At 38.7% G+C, this 20,739-nt stretch overlaps 1 protein-coding gene across 1 annotated transcript; it reads right to left on the bottom strand.

The window, feature by feature from the left end:
- Window positions 1–4,744: 4,744 nt before the first annotated feature.
- Window positions 4,745–5,659, bottom strand: LOC142446531 (olfactory receptor 4C11-like). Its single transcript, XM_075548280.1, has one exon. It carries the CDS (start codon window positions 5,657–5,659, stop codon window positions 4,745–4,747), a length of 915 nt encoding a protein of 304 aa, XP_075404395.1.
- Between the last annotated feature and the right edge of the window lie 15,080 nt (window positions 5,660–20,739).

Raw genomic sequence — 20,739 nt, 5'->3', positions numbered from 1 at the left:
AGCCTCCACAGGGTGCCCATTGGTCGCCTTGCCTTTAGACCATGGGCTCTCACCAATACTCAACAAGCCTAGCCCCTTCGTGCTAGCTCATGAACTTTAGACCAGTCAACCTGCTCTCATCTTCTCCATTTTTCTTGTAAACCAACTCTACAGGTGTCAGTAGGCAAACTCAACCCATCTCTTTATTGCTGCATTTCTCCCACTTCCACTCAATAAGTAGATCCAGGTGGTCACCTAGCAAGCAGTTTAGCCTGTTCTCGGGCTCCCTTTAAAATTCAGTCCCAGAGAGGAGTTTTCTTCGTGGTTTCAGATTATTTCCAGCTTCTGACAAAAACCATTGGTTCCTGAGTACTCCAGAGCACTGGCTGGGGCATCTCTTTCTTTGCATAGCTTTCTTTGCAGGCATGGCCTAAACCCATCTAAAGATCAAATTTTAATGGCTCAAAGCAAGTGGGATAACAAACTTTCTATTTTCTTAATTCCCCTGTTTTTCCCAGAAAACAACCGAGTAAAGTGTGGCTTTATCTGACCTCTGGCCAAAGAAAAACTACCATGAGGGAGAGATCAAACATTTACTCTCCAACTTATGATTTGTTTCTGCAGTACCCCACTCCTGGTAACATAATGTATTAGTCTTGACACATTAGAGAAAGAAATCCACAGAAACCCATGTGTAAGAGAGAGTTTTATATAAAGGTTAAGTGCGCATCAAGAAAACATCCCAACCCTGTGCTGCCCAAGCCCACAAATTCAACATTAAGCCATTAACTCATATGCCCAACACCAATTAACCCATAAGTCCAACATTAGTCCATTAACACATATGTCCAACACCAATCCAAAAGTCCTACTCCATCTCACGAAACAGATGCCAACTGCAGGAGGAAAGCTGAGTCACTGAATGTGTAAACATCTCATTACTGGCAGGGGTCACTACATGGCTACTTCAGCACCAAGGACTGTATCAGGGTAGGTCCTTACGGCTTCTCCTTGGGGATGTCTTGCAGAAAGTCTGCCTTGCCAGCTAAAGCAGGGAACTGCTAAGGCAGCTGTACCCTGGTCCGACCATCAGAAATCAAGGGACCTGAGAACTCAAAAGGCGAGGCTCAATGAGCCATTTATCCTTCTGCCCTTTAATTAACCCCACATGTGTTTATCAGCCAGGGTGGAACAATAAACTAACTCAAGTAGGTTATTCAATACAGAAATCTGGTGTTCCTGCTGGACAGCTTTCCTCAAGCTGGGGGCCGAGACACATTTTGGGGTCAGTTGACCTTTTCACAGGGGTCTCCCAATTCATAACAGTAGCAAAATTATAGTTATGAAGTATCAAAAAAATAATTTTATTGTTGGGGGATCACCACAACATGACTGTATTAAGGGGTTGTGACAAATAAGAAGGTTGAGCCCACAGTAGGAGGTTTGAAGTGGAGAGATAATTATGATAGTCATTATTATAGAAACTTGATTGATAGCCTTTATGACCATTGATTTCAATTTTAAGAGTTGTTTATAAAATTAGGTTGTTTATAAATAGTAGTTTCACTGACACACAATTCACATACATCCATTTCAATCCTTAAATCACAGTCATAAGGATTGAACTACGGAATGATATGATATCTGTTTTAACTCCCAATAAGATGATTTTGAACAGAACAAAAAGTTGTCCAACCATCACCAAATCTGTCCCAGGACCTTTCTTCTTCCTAGAAGTCATCGTCGTTAGCTCTGCAATGGAACGTTTACGCTGACCTTTGGTACCCTAAAAGTATATGTGTTCAGAGGAGTCTTACAAATCTTAATCAATAAGTAAAATGTCTAGTTCATCAATGTCCTTCTGCCCAGAAGACGTTCCCAAACTTGTCATTATCTTTGCTACATGTCTGTGTACCATAGAAAGTATTAGTACTTCCTCTCAATTAGTAATTCTTCCATCCCCCTTTTCTGCTTGCCCCCATCTTTCCTCCTGCTTTCCTTCTGTTTCATTACCCTGGTAACCTATACCAATGGATAGCAATGCTAAACTTGTGGCATGTCAAGGTACTTGTGGATTCAGTATGATATGTGCCAGAATATTCCTTTCTCACTGTCTATAAAACTTACTGTCTATAAAACCATTGGGAGGTTTTCCAGATTTTTCCTTAAAAATAATTTACCAAAGTATCAACTTCTGAAGGTCTACTAGTGAAGTCACATCCAAGGAAGACGTATGCAACAATTCTCAATGTTCAAAGTGATATTGATTTATATAGGTATATGCAATATATATATACACATATACATATATATATACACACATATGTATATACACAATCTATGGAGGTTTCAAAAACAAGGAGACAAAATTAATTAATGATACTGGAAGTATTCCATGAACTTTTGGATCCTCCTAGAAAAACACACACACACACACACACACACACACACACACACACACACACACCCTGAGGTTAACTAAAACAAAGTATTACTACTAGGGTTTCAATTCATATAAACACAGATTTATTCCAAACAAAGTAGCTTCAAGTGTGTCTCAGTAATCAGTTGGCTCAATAATGCACCTTTCTTAGTCTCATACAGGTGTTTTCAAAACTAAGTCCAATCAAAACCGTGTCTTTGAACTAGGCAGGCTGGGCCATTTAAACAGAGGTCTGTTTATACAGCTCTGATAGCCATTCCGAGGCATCCCAAAGGCATAATCTTGACAGATTTCTTCAAAGTACACAGGACAATCGTGAAGCTTCTTATGACAAAAATATTTTTTGACAATTAGCATTGGTGAAAAAAGCTCCAGAAAGAAATGCGTCAAGGAATTTTTTTGCATGTGATAATGTCCCTGATTATACTTTGGGTTATTAAGGGTTGTCCTATAAAATTTTGCTAGAAAAAGGTATACCTTCCACCTTACAACCTTGTTCCTGGTCTGTTAAACTTCTTTTTTGATTTCAAAACTCAAAACAAAAAAAGTTAAAGGGAATATGATTGAAATCCCGTGGGGATATTAAAACTGTTGTGGTGTAAATGGAAGAGTACAGTATACTTCAGGAAAAAGTTTAGAGAATGCAAATACCACCTTCAAGTTGAAAGACATGCGTTGCTGTTATTGATGCCGTTGGGTGCTATTGCATTGGTTCCTGCTTCTCTCTTACTAAGAACACAGAACAAAGCACCATGCAGCCATGTTGCATCTTCACAATGATCATGCTTGAGCCCTCTATGTGTCAGCCCGTCTTGGTGATAGTGTTCTTCCTTTTCATTGACCCTCTACTTTGTTAATCATGAATTTCATTTCCAGACTGATCTCTCCTGATAACATATCCACAGTCTCTAAGATGAAGATTCACCATTCTAGCCTCTAAGGAGTACGCTGGTTGTACTTCCTGTAAGACAGAGCTGTCTGTTTTTCTAGAAGTCCTTGGAAATTTCAAGAGCACCAAAAAGCTTGTTTTGATTTTGATCAATAACTGGTCTCCAAAGAGAAATATCTTATAGGAAACCCAATACCATTTGATATTTCCTTGATATGCCTAAGATTTGACAAGTGAAATTATTGGTTATGTTCTTCTGTAGTCTTATGAAGAAATATTGCTCTTCACACAAAAATGAACTGAGCAGGTAGATAAGCTACGAATCAGTGAAAAGTACCCGTGGATTGGGACCACCTCTCGTACTAATGGGGCATTTTGCTTCTTTGGTATACTTAGTCCACATTTCCAAGTTAAGAGTCTCATTCCTATGGCTATTTTCTCTCTAAGTGGTTTATTGTAATATGTGTTTTTTTCTCCCTGTATATTTCAGTTGTTGTTCTATTTTTGGAATTACATGTCTCCAAACATATGCTTATTATTATTGTAATTATCCATGCTAGTTATACATATGCTAATTATTTTAATGTAACTCTCACAATTTTATAAAATTGTAACCAGTTCACCAAACAAAGGATTTGGTCGGTGTTAATTGATTTAATTCACAACCACAAAGACTTAGCTGGAACAAAATTGTTAGGTGAATAAATATTAACATGATTAATAAGAAAAGATATTAAAACACATAGCAAGAAATATTAGCTGAATACTGTTTGTAGGTATGAGCACTAGTATTGTCCTTACTTCACTATGAGACCATGGCTTATCTTCCTGTATGTATCCAAGAGATAAGTGAAAGCATACTTTTTACCATTCTTTCTTTGTCTTATCTTAAGGATGATTCAACAGCATCACATGTGGCTTAAATAGCTAGTACTTTTGTTTATATCACATCCTTATGGTAATCTTATTTTATTGATTCTTCAACCAGAAAAGACCACAGATATTACTGCCAGGACTAGCTTGCCAACAAAATAAGCTAGTAAAAACAGAGACAATTTATTAAGCATGGAGAAAAGAAGATCAAACCAGAATAACTTAAAAAAAGAGTGAGTTGACAGTATGTGTGTGTGTGTGTGTGTGTGTGTATATTTCAAAAAGTGCAAAAGGACAGGAATATCAATATAGAGAGCACAAGGGTGAAATGAGTTTGTGACCCCACAAATGTTTCTGGACTTGATTTTCTGTTGCTTTCTATAGCATTGACTCAGAATAAAATGAAAAATCTGTTTTCTCTTTACATCTTTCCTCACCAAAACCTACTTCTAGCAGAAGCTTACACTGTCCCCGTCAGGATGGAACAGCTTCCCTTCTCTGTGAATCAATTTTAGTTTGAATTGTTGGAGATTGATCAAGTAGAGTCTTCTGTTCTTTCCTCACATCTGGTTGCACCATTGTTTTCTCATGGCATTTTTCACATCTGCATTCCTCAGAGTGTAAATAAGAGGGTTGAGCAAGGGTGTGCAAATGGTGTAAAATACAGCCACTGTCTTGTCCACAGGAAATGTGATTGGAGGGCGAGTGTATGTGAAGATACATGGAACAAAGAATAAGATGACAACGATGATGTGGGAGGTGCAGGTGGAGAGCGCTTTCTTTCTTCCTTCTGCACTCTTGTTCCTCAAAGAGTGTAAGATGAAAATATAGGAGATAATCAGGATTATGAAACTAATCATGCAAATTGCCCCACTATTAAACACTATGAGTAGATTTATAGCATAGGTGTCTGCGCAGGCAAGTTTCAACAAAGGATTTAATTCACAGAGATAGTGGTCAATAACATTGGGGCCACAGAAGGGTAATTGCAAAACTAACATCATCTGTATTAATGAGTGGATCCAAGCTCCCACCCAGGCCAAATACATCATTGTACCACAGGCTCGTTGGTTCATGATGGTTGTGTATCTCAGGGGCTTACAAATTGCCACATAGCGATCAAAGGACATAAGTATGAGCACCAAGATCTCCAGGCACCCAAAAAAATGGCCTGAAAAAAGTTGAGTCATGCATGCATTGAAGGAGATGACTTTCTTCTTAGAGAGAGCATCTACAACCAGTCTGGGGCCTATGGTTGTGGCAAGGCAGGCATCAGCAAAGGATAAGTGGGAAAGGAAGAAATACATGGGACCCCCTAGCATCCGACTGTATCTGACGGTCATCACAATAAATGAGTTAGCCAGTAGAGTGGCAAGATAGAGAAACAAGAAGACAACAAACACAAATTTCTCCTTCAGGGCATCCTGCGTCAATCCAAGTAGAATGAACTCAGTGACGCTGTTGTTCAGCTCCATGGTCATAATTTAGATAAATGGATGCAGCTGATAAATGGTCTATCTGCAAAGAAAAGCATGAGAGCGATGACTTGGTAATGACTGCTTACTTGGACCAGAAAACAACTTTAGGTTTCTCCTCTGTAGCAGTAGGTCCTTGGAGAATTTCTCCTTTGGTCTAGATGATCTGATTGATTCTCAGTCAAAACAACACATTTGTAGCTCCCAGTCATCTGTCCATGGAGGATTGTTTGCAGCAATGATTTTGAGCATGTTTCAATATCTTTTCTAAATATAGATGAAATAGGAAGAAAGTTTTCATGATCTACTATAAAAAAAATCAATGACACTCCTATGGATTACAAACATTACACTCATTGATTCAGAGGCAACTTGATAGCAGCTAATAAAAAGAAGGAATCACTAGGCCTTTTCATTGTTGATGCCTATGCATAGACTTTACATACAAGCATTGGCTCAGGGTCTTCATTACAGTATCACAATATTCTGTGCAGAAGGGCAGGAGAGTGTGAAGTGTGCTGTTGATGAATTCTGAGAATCGCTGTATGACCCTGAAGAAACCACTTTAATGACTTGAAATGCTTTCTTTGTCTAAAACTTAAGTTCAAGTGGACACTTTAATAAGTTATGTAAGAAGCCCTGGGGGTCGGAGTGGTTAAGTACTAGGCTGCTATGGATGATGGGTGGTGAAACCCATCAACTGCTCTGTGAAAGAAAGCTCTGGGAGCCTGCTTCTCTAAAAGAACAGCCTGAAATCCCTGTGCAGCAGTTCTGCTCTGTCCTAAGGGGTCATATGTGTCAGAGGCAGCTCAGGGGAAATGTTCTTCATTGTTGTTTTATTCAGATACATGAAATATGTGTGGATTGATAGTTGAAAAAACACATTACTTCCAATATTAAATTGAAGATTATTTAGTGAGGTTATCATATAAAAATATGTGCGAGTTATATCCGGACTCTCAGTGTCTTGTTTCTGTTATACTTTTAGAAAAAATGTATTTCTCCAACTTTTGACTCTTAGTTTTACCTGCATTATAATTCACGGAAATTAGAAGTCTAAAAACACTCATTGATACCAGTCTTATTTTTTGAAAAAACCGAGGCAGAAATAAAATTATAGATTTCAAGGTGAGAATCTGAAATTTCCCAGAATGCTCTCTAGAATTAAGGTTTTGAATAAGGATACATTGAACTTCAAAGACTGACATTATTATTTCAAGGTCAGTAACTCCAAAAGTAGTCTAAGAGAGCTATAGGAAACTAATTAAACTTATTTCTTGACAATATGGCAGAGGAAGAAAACTCCAACTCTGTGTGATAATAGCAGTTATAGAATGCAGCAGCTACAAGTGTAAATCTCAATTACTGCTGATGGAAAAATGATGAAGTGAATTAAGTATTACTTGGTTTTATGCACTACGTGTCAAATCAGGACTAAGTAGATGCAGTCAGAAAGTAGAAAGAGGGAAACAGGCAATGCTTCAGGTAAACACAGGGATGGCTGTCATAAAATCTGTTCTCTCAAGAAACCAAACAGCCAAGTTATACAGTTCTCTTTTTCTTTATGTGAAATAAGCAGAGAGAATATTTGGCATCTGAAACTAAGTAGACAAACCTTGCTGAATGAATATCTTTGAGTTCAACCGATGTTTTCTAATTCTCTTGAGTGTTACACTATCCTACCACCCTTTACTGTGGGATGTCATAATATGGGAACATGTTATTAATACTTGCTTACTATCCCTCATTTTGATTTTAGGCTATATTGAAATATTAATATAGTATTAATTATATCTTCTCTGAGTTCTATCCTTGTTCACAAAAGTCTCCTGCTATTCCCAAATAGCCATCTACCTCAATTTCTTAAACTCAGGTTTCTAACACTTTTATTGACTATGCTGTGAAATGAATAAGGTATTGATAATATATGCTTTTTCATTCCATGAGCTTAATGTAGGCAGCCTGTCACTTATTAAATTCTATTTTCTTACATACTTTTTGGACAGGTGTGTAGATACTGCCATTCGTCTTGTTTTCTTTATGTGCTAAGATTGATCTGTGGTAGAGCTTTGCCAAGTACAGTCAGGCTGTAATGGGCATTGGATGCTTCCAGGTAGCCTTGCTTTTCAGCAATCAACCCCCTTACCTCATAGTTCTTATAAATCATCATGTCATGACCACATAGGTAAATTATGTTCTCCAAAAATGAAGTCCCATAACACCAAAGAAAGATACCAATTAACACATAAAGTATCTTCCTGTCTCCAAGATTAACATAGTGAATTCATGGTGGGACAAAAATGCCAATGCAGAAAATGAGCTACATGCAAAATATGGATGAATGAAGGGGAAAGGTAGAGACTGGAAGGAAGTAAAGAAGGAGAGAAGTGACAGTGAGAGAATGGCTGGGCAGGAAGAAGACTCTGGGGACGGGACGCATAAAGAAACACAGAAAAGATGCACAAAGAAAGTTACTGAGAGCAGTGGGACTCCCAATGGCAACACAGAGTTTTTCTTTTTTGTTTTCATATTTCATTTGCGTTGAAATCTACTAGTAGGTGCCATTGAAGTCATGGGCAAGGGCTGTCATGAGTCTTGAAAATCTGGGACAAGTGAGTAAATATAAAATCACCACTGAACTTCAAACTCTGTAAAACAGAGACCGTAAGAATTGCAATTTCTGCCAGGCTGACTTTCACATCATCGTGGAGTTTGTTCCTCCTGGTGTGAGCAGGAGAGATTTTGACGGAGAAGGTGGAGAGGCTCTGAGGGCAGGGAAGGCGTAGGCATCCTGGTCTACCTTCACCCTTGCTGGTGGAAGCACTCCCTAGCAGCACCGTACACACTGAGCACAATTCCCACTGAATACAACTGCCACCTTATCTGTCGTGGAAAGGAATTGTTAAGAACAATTTTTAGACCGGGTTAAGCACTTACCTCTTTTCCTATGTTCACATGACTGCCTTTCAATATGATATTGTGTTTCATGCCATTGGCTATAATTACTTAGGCAGTGAATCATGGGACTCTCACCTGAAATCAGGAAGTAGAAGCCATTGATGCGCCTCCAGGAGGTGATGGAGAGGAGGCTTTATGAAGAGAGGAGGCTGCATCTGCCAACTTTACCTGGTTTCCCCAGAATCAGCTTCTGAGGCAAAGGGTTCATAACACTGTGTGGTTTATGGAAGATGGGGCGAAGGTAAATTGTTTGTGTCTGGTTCTTGACAAAATTCTTTATGGAGCAGCAATTTCAGTACACTGAGAGAGAGAGACACTTCTAAGGCCAGTTCCCTTCCAAAGGTTATTTAAGAAGGACAGGAGTGATATTTCACTTTACAAATACTGTGCTCAGTACTCATGCCAATTTGTAGACTAGTTTATAAATGTCCATGGCAGGCTTTCAGCCTTGGGAGCTGTAAAGATGCCAAGATCCTCAGCACAATCCCAAAGGACAGTCCAATGAGCTACCAGTTAGTTAGTCCAAGGACAAAAGCAAATCTGGGGCCAATTAGGTAATCTCCAACTCACTGAGCCCTTGTGAGAAAACATCAATCTCTTCTCCTTAAGATGGCTTAAACCCATTTCTTCTAGAAGTATGAACATTTCCAAGCCAAATAAAGGCTCACATCATGAAATCTGTGTGGTAGATGGGAATTCTGATCACTACTCTGTACTGTGTACACTTCATTAAGGATGTTTGTTAACCTCTTTGGTTTTCAATTTCCTCTGTTGTAGGTAATTGGAAATAGTTATCATTTATTATTTTTAGCAATAGTAATATTATGTTCTCCCCTTTATAATTCCAACTAAATTCTAAGGCAGTGCAGAAAGAAAGATGGATGAAAAAGGACAAAGATTAGGAATTATTAAATACTTGTCTTATTCATGAGTTGGAATCCACTAGGTAGCAGTGGGATTATTTGGTTTTATTTTGAATACTTTGTCTTAATTACAAGATACATGCGTTCTCACTCATAGCAATAGTGTGTTCAAACATAGCCACACTTGTGTGGGTGACACAGGACGGGCAGTGCTTTGAGCTGTTGTACAAAGGGTTGCTATGAGTTGGAACTGACTCAAAGGCACTGAGACAATACAACTTATAGTGGAACATAGCTGGACTTTTGATTTGTTTAAATATAATTATAATTATGAACAATGGAACAAATTATATTGCAAAATCACTTTTCTCTTTGGAAGCTGTGGCCTAAGAATCATCTCCCAAGTACCCTCATGCCTGACACAGTGAGGATGAAGTGATTTTCGAGGTGAGAATGAGGTAGAGAGATGAGAGACAGCAATGAAGGAAGTGGGGTGTCATGCATATCTGATTGCAAAACCTCTTTTTCACTTTAGTTGAAGGAACAAGTGACAATCAGCAGATTCAAATGTCTTCCAGGAAATCATGCCGAACATATGGCTGATTATTGGTGCATGCAGGGAAGGAGAATTATGAGGAAGGCTTTGGGAGTCACTTAACATCTAAGAGCCTCAACTTCGCCATGAATTAAATAGGAAGCAGAACTGTGTCTCATGAACTTTGAACGCGTGCTCAGGAGAGGTCAGTCCCCAGAAAAGGACACAGGCTCGGTAAAGTAGAAGGGCAGCAATAAGAGGAAGACCTTTGACCACAGGGGTTGACACTGTGGCTTCAGCAGGGAGCTCAAGCATCAGGACAATGGTGAGGGTGTGGCTCCTTCTGCTGCACATGGTCCCTATGAGTCAGATAGACCTGAGAGGGCCTGACAACATGGAAATGTGGGGCGGAGCTGATCATGGAAATGTTCCATGACAGGAATTCAGAAGAGATGAAGGCATGTTAAGATAGATTCGCATATAATTTTAATTTTTTATCTCACCAATGTGAGCTGGGTAGTGAATAATTCAGAAACTGACAAGTTTTACACTCAACCAATAAAATGCAAAGTGAAGCAAGAAACTATTTTATTATGCCTATAGTGCTTTTTGAATAAAATTTCAATAATAACACATTTTATTTTCATAGGGAATAGGAGAAAGAATGGAGACAAAAAAGAGCACAAGATCTTTATTTTTGTATATATATAGGAACTTAAAAATTTTTATTTAGATATAGGGACATAACTTGTGTATTTCCCTTATTTGAAATATTCTCAATATATTAAAAATGTAAACTATAGTGATTTTCAGAATCAAGGGACATATCTCATTGATAACTCTGTAATAAGATGATAGGTTTATCTTTACAAACTTGAGTTTTACTGCTTTATAGATACAGTTAAGTTTGAATAAGCAAAGGTATTAGACATATTCATTTACTGAACAGATATTTACTGTGGTTTTGTGACAAAAGTAATACATTAGTGAGCTACATAGAAACTAATTATCTGCCTCATAATTTACTTGAGGCAGATGAATACATTTTTTGAAATGGGGGAATAATTATGTGGTATGTCAGAAGTTGATAACTGTTTTAGATAAGTGAAAAGTAGCCAGAAGAGTTTATGAGAGCCAAGGTGGAGTCTGAACTTTTGAAAACATAGGCAGAGTGCAGATCTGTCTGAATATGAGTGCTTATTTCATTCGCTATTGCTTAAATTGAATTCTTTTTATACCTTCAACAAAATTGCAATCACCAAGTATATTGAATGAGTTTCTCTTTAGAAGAGCATTCAATCTACTTTCCAATCTCTGACACCTTTGGCTTGTATTCAACCGGTGAACAGTTTTACACCTGCCACTTTGATATCGTTTTGTTCAAAATGTGGTCAGCCAGCAGTTCCCTTCTTAGCTCAAATGACAGGTCCTTTGACTCTCCCTCCTTCCGTTCTCACAGGTGATTGTTATGGGAAGGCCACCACACCCAAAAGACAGAAAATTACCCTTCAAGTTCATGTGTATTAGACACCTTAGGGAAAGAAACGGAATCTGACTTGATTACTACGTAAATTTGACTAACACAGATCTATTGATTGGTCATATGACATATACCAATTCATATCTACAGCCTGTAAAAAAAGGCATCCTTGCCCAGGAAGGAAATATTTTCAAACATGCCTAGATTTTTATGGCATGCATCTCACCACATGAATAAATATTTGACACCATTTTGAGATCTTAGGTTGTATTCTCTATGTGACTCTAGCCTATTCGAACTTATGGAAGGTATTTTAATTGAAAATGTAACTTTTAGGGCGCTGATGCAGTGTTTAAGCTCTCGGCTGCTTCATGTGGCAGACAGATGGGCAGCCTGCTCCGTAAAGACCATCACTTTGGCACCAAAACAGTGCAGCTTCACTCTGTCCTTTTGGGTTGCTGTACCAAGAAGACGCTCAATTTTTCAAGCCTCTCAACTCCGTGGTCCTTTTCCTGTTAGCAAGAAAGATTTTAGGCAAGGGTCAATATTCAGACATGAGTCAGAGAAAAGGTTGACACAGAAAGAGGAATATTTTGGAGAAGAAATTCAAAGGACCCGCAGCCTGTCTACAAGATCTGGCAAACTGGCAGCTGGACTTTACATTCTGCTAATGACAGACCGCCCACCATGGGCTGGTGTTCTGGCAAGTCTTCTGTTATCCATTAGTCCTCTGCGGTGTATCCTCCTCTTTTCAGATATGTGCATTCAGGTACCCCAGCATCCCAGATTTCATGCTGTGCTCTTGTCTGAGACCCCAGACTCAAGAGTCTTTGCAGTCATTGTGGGGTTGTATGAACAGCTTGTCTTCTCCCCCCAGGCCATTTTATTATCTCAATGTCCATGGTTTCTTCCCTTGATAAGGAAATGAGTTGATTCTGTCCTTCACCTAGCTTCCTTTGTGCTGAAGGGCTCTGTGCAGAAGCCTGTCTCTGCCCAGACTTGATCTCCATTGAACCGCAGTGGGAGACAATCCCATTCAACTAATGAACTCAGAGAAGACCATTGAGACTCAGGAAAGGCAGAAACCAGGTCATGATCAGAACTTCCACTCCAGATTTGCTTGGAACACATAAGTCCATAATTTAACACAAGTCCGTTGTTATTGGCTATAGATCTGCATCACTCGGGTAAATAAAACCTAATAGATGCTTTCTGTCTATGGATAGTGTACAGTTTCTAACCAGTCTCAGTAGGCAGAACAGGGAGAAAGACACAGAGCTGGATGAAAATGAAAAGGTAAAGCAAGGAAGGTGCCTATCTAGAATCAAATTAAATATTGTACCAGAATGTGTCTAGTTATTGTTCCAATTATGAAATATCATATCTCTATGCATTCCCGAAAACTAGCAGGATGAATTCCAACACATGGTAAATAAAAAACTGCACAACATTTCTAAGTAGGCTTCACGTGAGCTGCAAATTACTCAGGTAAATGAGCACTGTTGTCTATATTAACCGTAGTATCGATCTCCTTTATCTCCATACATGAAAGGCATTTTCCACTGGAAGAGACAAGTATAAATCGAGAAAAGAATATCAGATTTTTAAACAAAATAATACAAGAATTTATTTGCCCAAATGCAATTTCTTAAATGATCCTGACCAAATAACACTACTCAATTGTCCATGTTAGTCCTTCAGCCTCTGGGGAATTTTCTGGTTTACAAAGTTTATTACAGGGTGTAAATTGGCTTTCTCCTTCTACACATAGTGGACTCTGGACCCTGTGCCTCTAGAGGTCAGAGCTGCTGTGCAGAAACAATGAGCTTCCGGTGAACCCCTGCTTTGAAAGCAGGAGGGAAACATGTGTAGCCCTGAGGAAACACTGGCTTTGCACTGGGCGTAGTTCTGTTTCTGTAGAGGGACCACAGAAATATCAGAGAGAGATGCAGAAGCTCAATAATAGTTATGAAAACAAGGAATACAGATAGTTGATCAGTGATTTGCAACTAAGTCAGTGATCTTGCCCACTGTATTCTAGACCATTAAACGCCTTCAACAACAATGAACTGTCATTATGAAAGTGGATAGGTCAATTGTAGAAAATAAAATAGAACGATGAAAAACAAATGAAAATTTAATCAAATGTCCTTCACCATTTGGTAGGTGCAAAAGGATTTATACTTCATATTGAAAAGCATGACAGAGTTAAAAGAGTTCTAGAATACAGGCACGGACAGGTGTGGGAGGGGTGGAAAGAAAGAGAGAGAGAGCTACTCTGATTAAATATACACAATTTATTGCTTGTAATTGTACTTCAATCAAGGGTGTAAACTATTTTGTGATTGAGGAAGAGTAACCAAAAGAGGAACTTGAGATGGGAGACCCTTCTCCAAAGCAAGAAAAATCAGATCTCAGTGAGGGGTGCCATAGCCCTGCAGACACTGCCATGTATGCTAAGGAAGCAGGAGCAGTGTCCCCAGAATGTAGACAGACCTGTGCTGGCACAGAGTTTGCACGGATGGAGGGCAGGGACTCAGCTCAGCAGCTCACTAGCTCACCAGCAGGGCTGTATCAGGGGTAGTGTGTATGCGCAAAGATGAAGGATGTAGGGAAACAACCTCTTGGGTGCAGCTGGAAGAGGCTGAGGATAAATGTCCAGGTGTAGTCAGGACACTGGGAGTCATGGTGCAGCTTAATGGAGCATGGCAAGCCCTGGGCAGAGCACGGTTGACAATGTACAAGGGGAGTACAAGGATTACTAGCTGAAAGACCCTGGACCAGGAGAGGAAACCCTTCCCTCTGCCATATGCCCTTTGACCCTCTCCTGATATCCTCAATAGCAATGGTCAAGGCATCCATCCTATTCCTTCAGAATAGGTAATAAACGAGTGAATTAAGCTGAGAGGTCATAGTTTTGTAAGTGTTTCTCCAAACAGAAATCAGTACAGAAATAAATATTTGTAGGAACTCATTATTTCCCGCTTTCCTACAATATCTCACCATGTCAACCCTTTTCTCCAAACCTGACATTTGTATAAGAGTGATTAATAAAACTTGTATTACTACCATTCACTATTCTAAATGACATAGTTACCACAGGTTTGGGCCAGACTTTAAAAAGCAGCAACTATATGAACCCATTTAAGACTCACAAGTCATGCATGAATGTTCTCACTTTATTTGTCACTTTCTTCAGTTTACCGTCCCTGACACATACAAAGTAAGTAACTTGGTTTCATTGGTCTGACAGATAATAGGGCTGTCTGATTTTAAGTACACTCCTAAGCCTGTCAAAAGACAATGTTAGAAGGATCTGCCCAAGATTGGAGCCTGTGAGCTGTAGACAAAAGATATCTTAAATGTCCAACTTTTCCAAAATTCTCTTCTACTCCATCATATGCGATATCAATCAACACTCCATCTCTGAATATTCCTTCCCTTTTCCTAAAGTGCTACAATTCATTATATCTGAAACAACTCACGGACCATCGAGGCAATGTCTCATGCAGCTGTGGGAGTGGTACAGTCTCAGATCTGTAGTTCAGATATCAGTCTGCAGCATTCTCAATCATGCCGTATTAAGCTGTGTCCTGTCAACGAATGGGATGTTGGTACATCAGTTCAATTGATAGTCCACCAGCTCAAGTCCCAAGAACCAGGCATTGGATGGAGGTGAGCCAGACGCAGGATGCAGCGGAAGACATGTGAACTATGCCAAAGTCAGAGCTACAGACACTCAATGACCAAATGTGAAAAGGGAAGTTCCCACTTGGTTAGCTAAGCTCAGAACAAAGGGATTCAAGTGACCCAGAGGGTTACCCCCCAGTTCTGAGACAGGGTTGTTTTATTCAGGTGACTGGTGTTTGATTGCCGTTCAGCACATGGTCACTCAGTCCTCTCCCTATTATGAGTTGGCTAGAGGTGGCCACAAAGAAAGCATCCTGCCCATGTGGCTGTTTCCATGGAAGTATGATTTTTGCATTTATTGTCAGATGTTAAATGGACATGCTAATCACTTCTGCACATTTTTAGCCGTCTCTTGTCTCTGCTAGTTTTGTGACCCTAGCCTCCTGTTTTTTTAATGGAGTGGAAATCTGGAAGCTCATCTTTAAGAGAACAGCATAAAAAGGGAGCTACTTCTTGTTTCAACATAGCTATCAGAGATTATGGATAATGCTGAGACCACACTCCCAAGGAAACTAAGTTGGTGATTTCAAACACACTCTCTAATAAGGTGGGTCCAGAAAAACCAAACTCACTGCTGTTCAGTCAGTGCCGACTCGGCTTGACATTCTGTGGATTCCCTCGATGGTAACTGTTTATGGTAGGAAGCCCAGTTTCGAACCACCAATCATGCGGAAATCAACCCAATGTATGATCACTACATCACCATGCTCCTTCAATTGTGATAGTTTTTGTTTTTACACTTATAAGTTACATTGACACATTTCCATATTGACCCTTGACATAATCTGTGAGGTCGTCAGGTATGTTATTTTGGAATTAATTTATAATAAAGACATACGATTTTGAAACAGGTATGTTGAGGAGCTGTACTTGATCATATTTGACTATACTGTTTGAACGATTGGTTACTAATTAATAAAGCCTTACGAATGGTTTATATTCACATTGGAACTGATTGTGATTATGTATACACAACTCATTTCAAAAGGGATTTAACCATGGAGGTGTGTGATTTGTGAATACTATATTAAGAAAACCCACAAAAGAAAAAAGTTGATATACTGTGAAAAATGTAGCCAATGTCAATGAACAAAAATATATGGAAATTGTTTAATGGGATCCAGATTTGCTAAGTAAATTGTCACTTAAGACTGGTTTGTAGTCAGCATCTTGTTTCTCTTTCTTACCTAGATGGTTGAGGTCTATTTGTATGTGTGTGTTAGTAAAATAGTTTGTAATTTCTTTTCGCGTGGTGTCTCATTATCTATGAACAAAGGAAAGTTTTAACCTTGAAAAGTGGGCGGAGTCTTACTTTGGTGTTCTCACTAGAAGAGATAGAGTCTCAAATATTTTTGTATGGATCCAGTAAAATAGATTTTGGTTTAGAGTCAAAAAATCCTAGATCCAACTTTGTTAAGTTTCCAAACTTAAACTCTCAAAAAATGAGTTTGCGATCATTAAAAAGAAAAGACCTAACATAAACTGTTCCCTATATAGTAGGCACTGAGCAATTAATTTAATAGAAATATTTCACTTAGTCATTAGACCAATATGCTGAAGTAGCTGCTATTATTTTTATCAACTTCAGTTTTACTTTTCTAGCGAATAACAACAACAAGCGAAACATTATGTTCTTATTATTTTCTTAGTTCAAGACTAGCTAAGGTCTTTATGTTCTATGGAGAATGATTTAATTCATCTTATATTCCTATTTTAGATTAGACTTTAAAAGTAATATTTGTGAGGATAAGTATTCTCTCCAAGTATCTCTTGAAGCGTATTTTCTCTTATCTTTTCTTTGTAGTTAATGCAGCGTCCAGGCAAGGGGTACATTTCTCGTGTAACTCATCCTGGTTCACACCATGTCAACTGCGGGTTTAACCAATACATTGTAGTCTGCTTTTCCTCAAAGCTAGAATGTGCCTCAGAATCCTCAAAAATTCACTTCAGGCAGTTACTGCGAATCATCTCAGAGTAGGCACAACAAATGGCACAGGGATTGAGTGCTTGACTTATTGCTTGGCAAATTGAAAGAGCATCAGGTGTAACTCAAACCATTGCTCCATGAAATAAAGATGTGGCTGCTTTGATATAATTTTTTAACTTTGAAGCATCATGGTGCCATTCTTCATGTCCTCAAAAGTCTTTATGAATCAGAATCAGCTGAATAACAACCGGAGGTGTCCCCAGTCATTATGATGGAAAAACAATCATGGTTCATAAAAGGCAGAGACGAAATCATTCTTAGAACTCAACTGTAGGTGCTTTTGGAACCCATAAGTCTTCCAATTAACATGGACCCATTACTGTCAGCGACAGCTCTGAGTCACTCAGTGACTTTCTTGTGGATAAAACCTGACTATTTTCTGTTTGTGGATAGATTCCTTTAGATGTGGTGACCATGCCATCGTGTATAAAAAAGGAAGGGAGGTAGATTTCATAAGGCAAGCGTTATGACTGTCTGATTTCAGTCAAGGGGCTCTTTTGAGAGACCACATTCTTAGTAAGACAAATACTCAAGTTGTAGGTGAATGAACCGACCACAGGATGAAGAGGACATAGACAGATATCACAGGGGCAAAAAAAGGAGATGCCTTATAAGGATTTCATTCCATTTTTTTGATGATTTGAATCTTATTGACTTGTCTCCTAAATTCAAAGTTATTCTATGTGTATTATTATTGATAGAGATCATTCAAATTCAGACACATGTGAACAATATGGTTGTTTGTTTTAATCAATCTCCCATGCTGCTTCCTGGCTTTCATAATGAGACAACCCACTCTTCGTTTCCCACAGCCCCTATTTCCCTCTAGTTCACTTATTTTATTTTTCCGCATCTTCTCCTAGCCTACACCGTTAGGCAAGTAATTTTTATCACTGATGTATCACTAGTGTCCAGGACAGCTTGACCCAGAAACTCAAAAATATTTGTTGACTAAATGAAAATAAATGAGATATCTTCCATTTCAACTTTGGCAAATGAATGTAGTCATTATCGAGATTAGTCCCTGGATCTTTAAAATATGTATAGATCAAACTTTAATATAACACAGAGTAGGATGTTTCTAATTAATTTGGTATTCTAGTTAGTTCCTATAGTTTTGAAAAAAGAAAATCAATATTATATTCTCAGCCTTGTTTATCTCACTCTCTGTTCTTTATCCTTTGCCCTGCAAAAAGATGCTGTTGTTAATCACTTGGATTTTATTCTTTTTTTATACTAATAGGCATTTTGATAATAATACAATCATCTCTTGATTCAAATTTTTATCATTACTAGTGACTTTGAATTTTGCCAGTTTCTGAATTATCCTTCAGAAGCCTCACTTTCATCATTCTAAAATATGTACAAGGTTTAAAGTAGGACAGTAGTCCATCTTAAAATTACATATGTGAGACAAGTTTATTGAAAATTAAAAACATCTAAAATAATATTATCTAACCCTATTTTCCATAATTGAATGTTTCCATGATTCATTGCATTTAATAACATCTTGGTATTTACATGGCAGAAACTGAAGTCATTAGGTAATCCAATCACTCAGATTACAATTAATAATACTTAATGAGTACTCAAAGTTAGTCAGAATCAACTCCACAGCAGGAGGTATAGTGGGTGAGCACGGTCAGTTCACTTCAGGTCTTCAAAGAGCCTCTGGGGATCATGTACTTAGTTTCCTGTCTTGAAGGCAGTTCAGTGGTCTTCTTTGACAAACATTCCCCCTAGTACCTTTGAGGTCGCTCTTGTGTGCAGATTGGAATTGATGCCTCGGGTTTCTCATTAGACCCTTCAGAAGCATTTTGTCAAGTCTGCCTTCCAAGGCCTCAAGTGTATCACTCAATTAGTAGGTGAGTACTTCATGGGACCTTATCCAAAAGGTCAGGAAACTATTAATAGGTAAGTATTAATCAATTGCCTTGCCCTACCCAGAGACTCCTTACTTTGTTGCTGTCACTTTATCTGTTAAAATCACATTATGCTTCACGTCTCCTTAGAAAAATAGAGTTGTAGACATGTAATTGAAATATTTGTCTTCATTCTGTATCTCTCTAATTGGTTTGTCATCCAATTATTCATCTTCCTGTTTGATGCTCAAGATTATCATCTATCTACCTGTGATTCTCTAGGATTTTCAGGTCTCCATTGTAGAATTGTATGAAGTGTGTCAGTAGGAAGCTACCTGTCTTCCTTTAGTTCTCTTCTTTCCTTCCAATTCAATTGTTCTAATCTTCCAAAAGCGTTTTCTCACTTAGCCTCTTAGTCTGAAATGACCAACTCCTTATGTTAGTCTACCTGTATAAGAGAAATTTCCTTCATATTTTTCTTTCTATTGGTCTATCTTCTCTTATGAATTTGTATAGTTCATAATTTTGCTTGATCTTGGGATATTTGGCTCTATTTTAGCTTTAAATTTTGTATTTAACGTGGAACAAGTGTTAGGTTGGATGCCCTGGAGGTCCAGCAGCTGAGACCCCCATGCCCACATGCAAACTTGGGGATGACGTCAGCAAGGCAAAGCTCTCAGAACACTTAAGGGTCACTGTGTTCCATCTATGAGATTTCTGAGACAGGATCACACCCGGCCAGAGTCATCTCAGTATCTCTGCTTGGGAACCATTTATTTTGTACATAAAATCGGTGTTATGTGTCATCAAGTGGGTTCCTATGCATAGTGACCTGATGCACAACAGAACAAGACACTGCATGATCCTGCATCATAATCACCATTGTTCCTATGCCAGAGTCCAGTGATGCAGCCATTGTGTCAACTCGTCTCCCGAGGGCCTTCCTCTTTTGCTCAGCCCTTTTACTCTTCTAAACATGATGTGCTTCTTCAGGGACCGGTCTATCCTGACAATGTGTCCAAAGTGTGGAAGACAAAGTCTTTCCATTCTTGCTTCTAAGCAGCACTCTGATCTTATTGTTCCAATGTAGATCAGTCAGTCCTCTTAGCAGTCCATGATATTTCAATATTCTTTTCCAGCGCCACCATTCAAATGCATCTCTTCTTTTATGGTCTTCCTTATTCCAGGACCAATTTACACAAGCATATGACACACTGGAGAACACTAGGGATTGGTTAAGCATACTTCAGTCTTTAAGTTAACATTCTTGCTCTTGAATATTCTAAAGAGGTCTTATGCAGCAGATTTATGTAATGCCGTATGCTTTTTTATCTCTCGACTATTTTTTCCATGAGCATTGATATGAACATTCAAGGAAGACAAAATCCTTGACGACTTCAACCTTTTCTCCATTTAACATGAAGCTCCCTATTGGTCCAGTTGTGAGGATTTTGGTCTTCCTTACATGGAATTGTAATCCTTACTGAAGCCTACAATCTTTGATCCTCATAAACAAGCACTTCAATCCCTCCTCACGGTCAGCAATCAATTTGTGTCATCTCTATGCCAGGGTTGTTAATAAGCCTTCCTCCCATCCCAATGCCACATTCTTCTTCACAGAGTCCAGCTTCATTGATGGTTCGCTCAACACACAGATGGAAGAAGTATGGTGAGAGAACACCCCCTTGACACACATGGAAATAAG

This window comes from Tenrec ecaudatus, chromosome 4 (genome assembly GCF_050624435.1).
Source record: "Tenrec ecaudatus isolate mTenEca1 chromosome 4, mTenEca1.hap1, whole genome shotgun sequence".
NCBI classification, from domain to species: Eukaryota; Metazoa; Chordata; class Mammalia; order Afrosoricida; family Tenrecidae; genus Tenrec; species Tenrec ecaudatus.
Note: the sequence above shows the minus strand (reverse complement) of the source record. Positions and strands in the feature narration are given on the sequence as shown.

What these genes read in the sequence shown, in the direction of transcription:
- LOC142446531 (XM_075548280.1), bottom strand. Translation starts at nt 5,659, where the DNA reads ATGGAGCTGAACAACAGCGTCACTGAGTTCATTCTACTTGGATTGACG.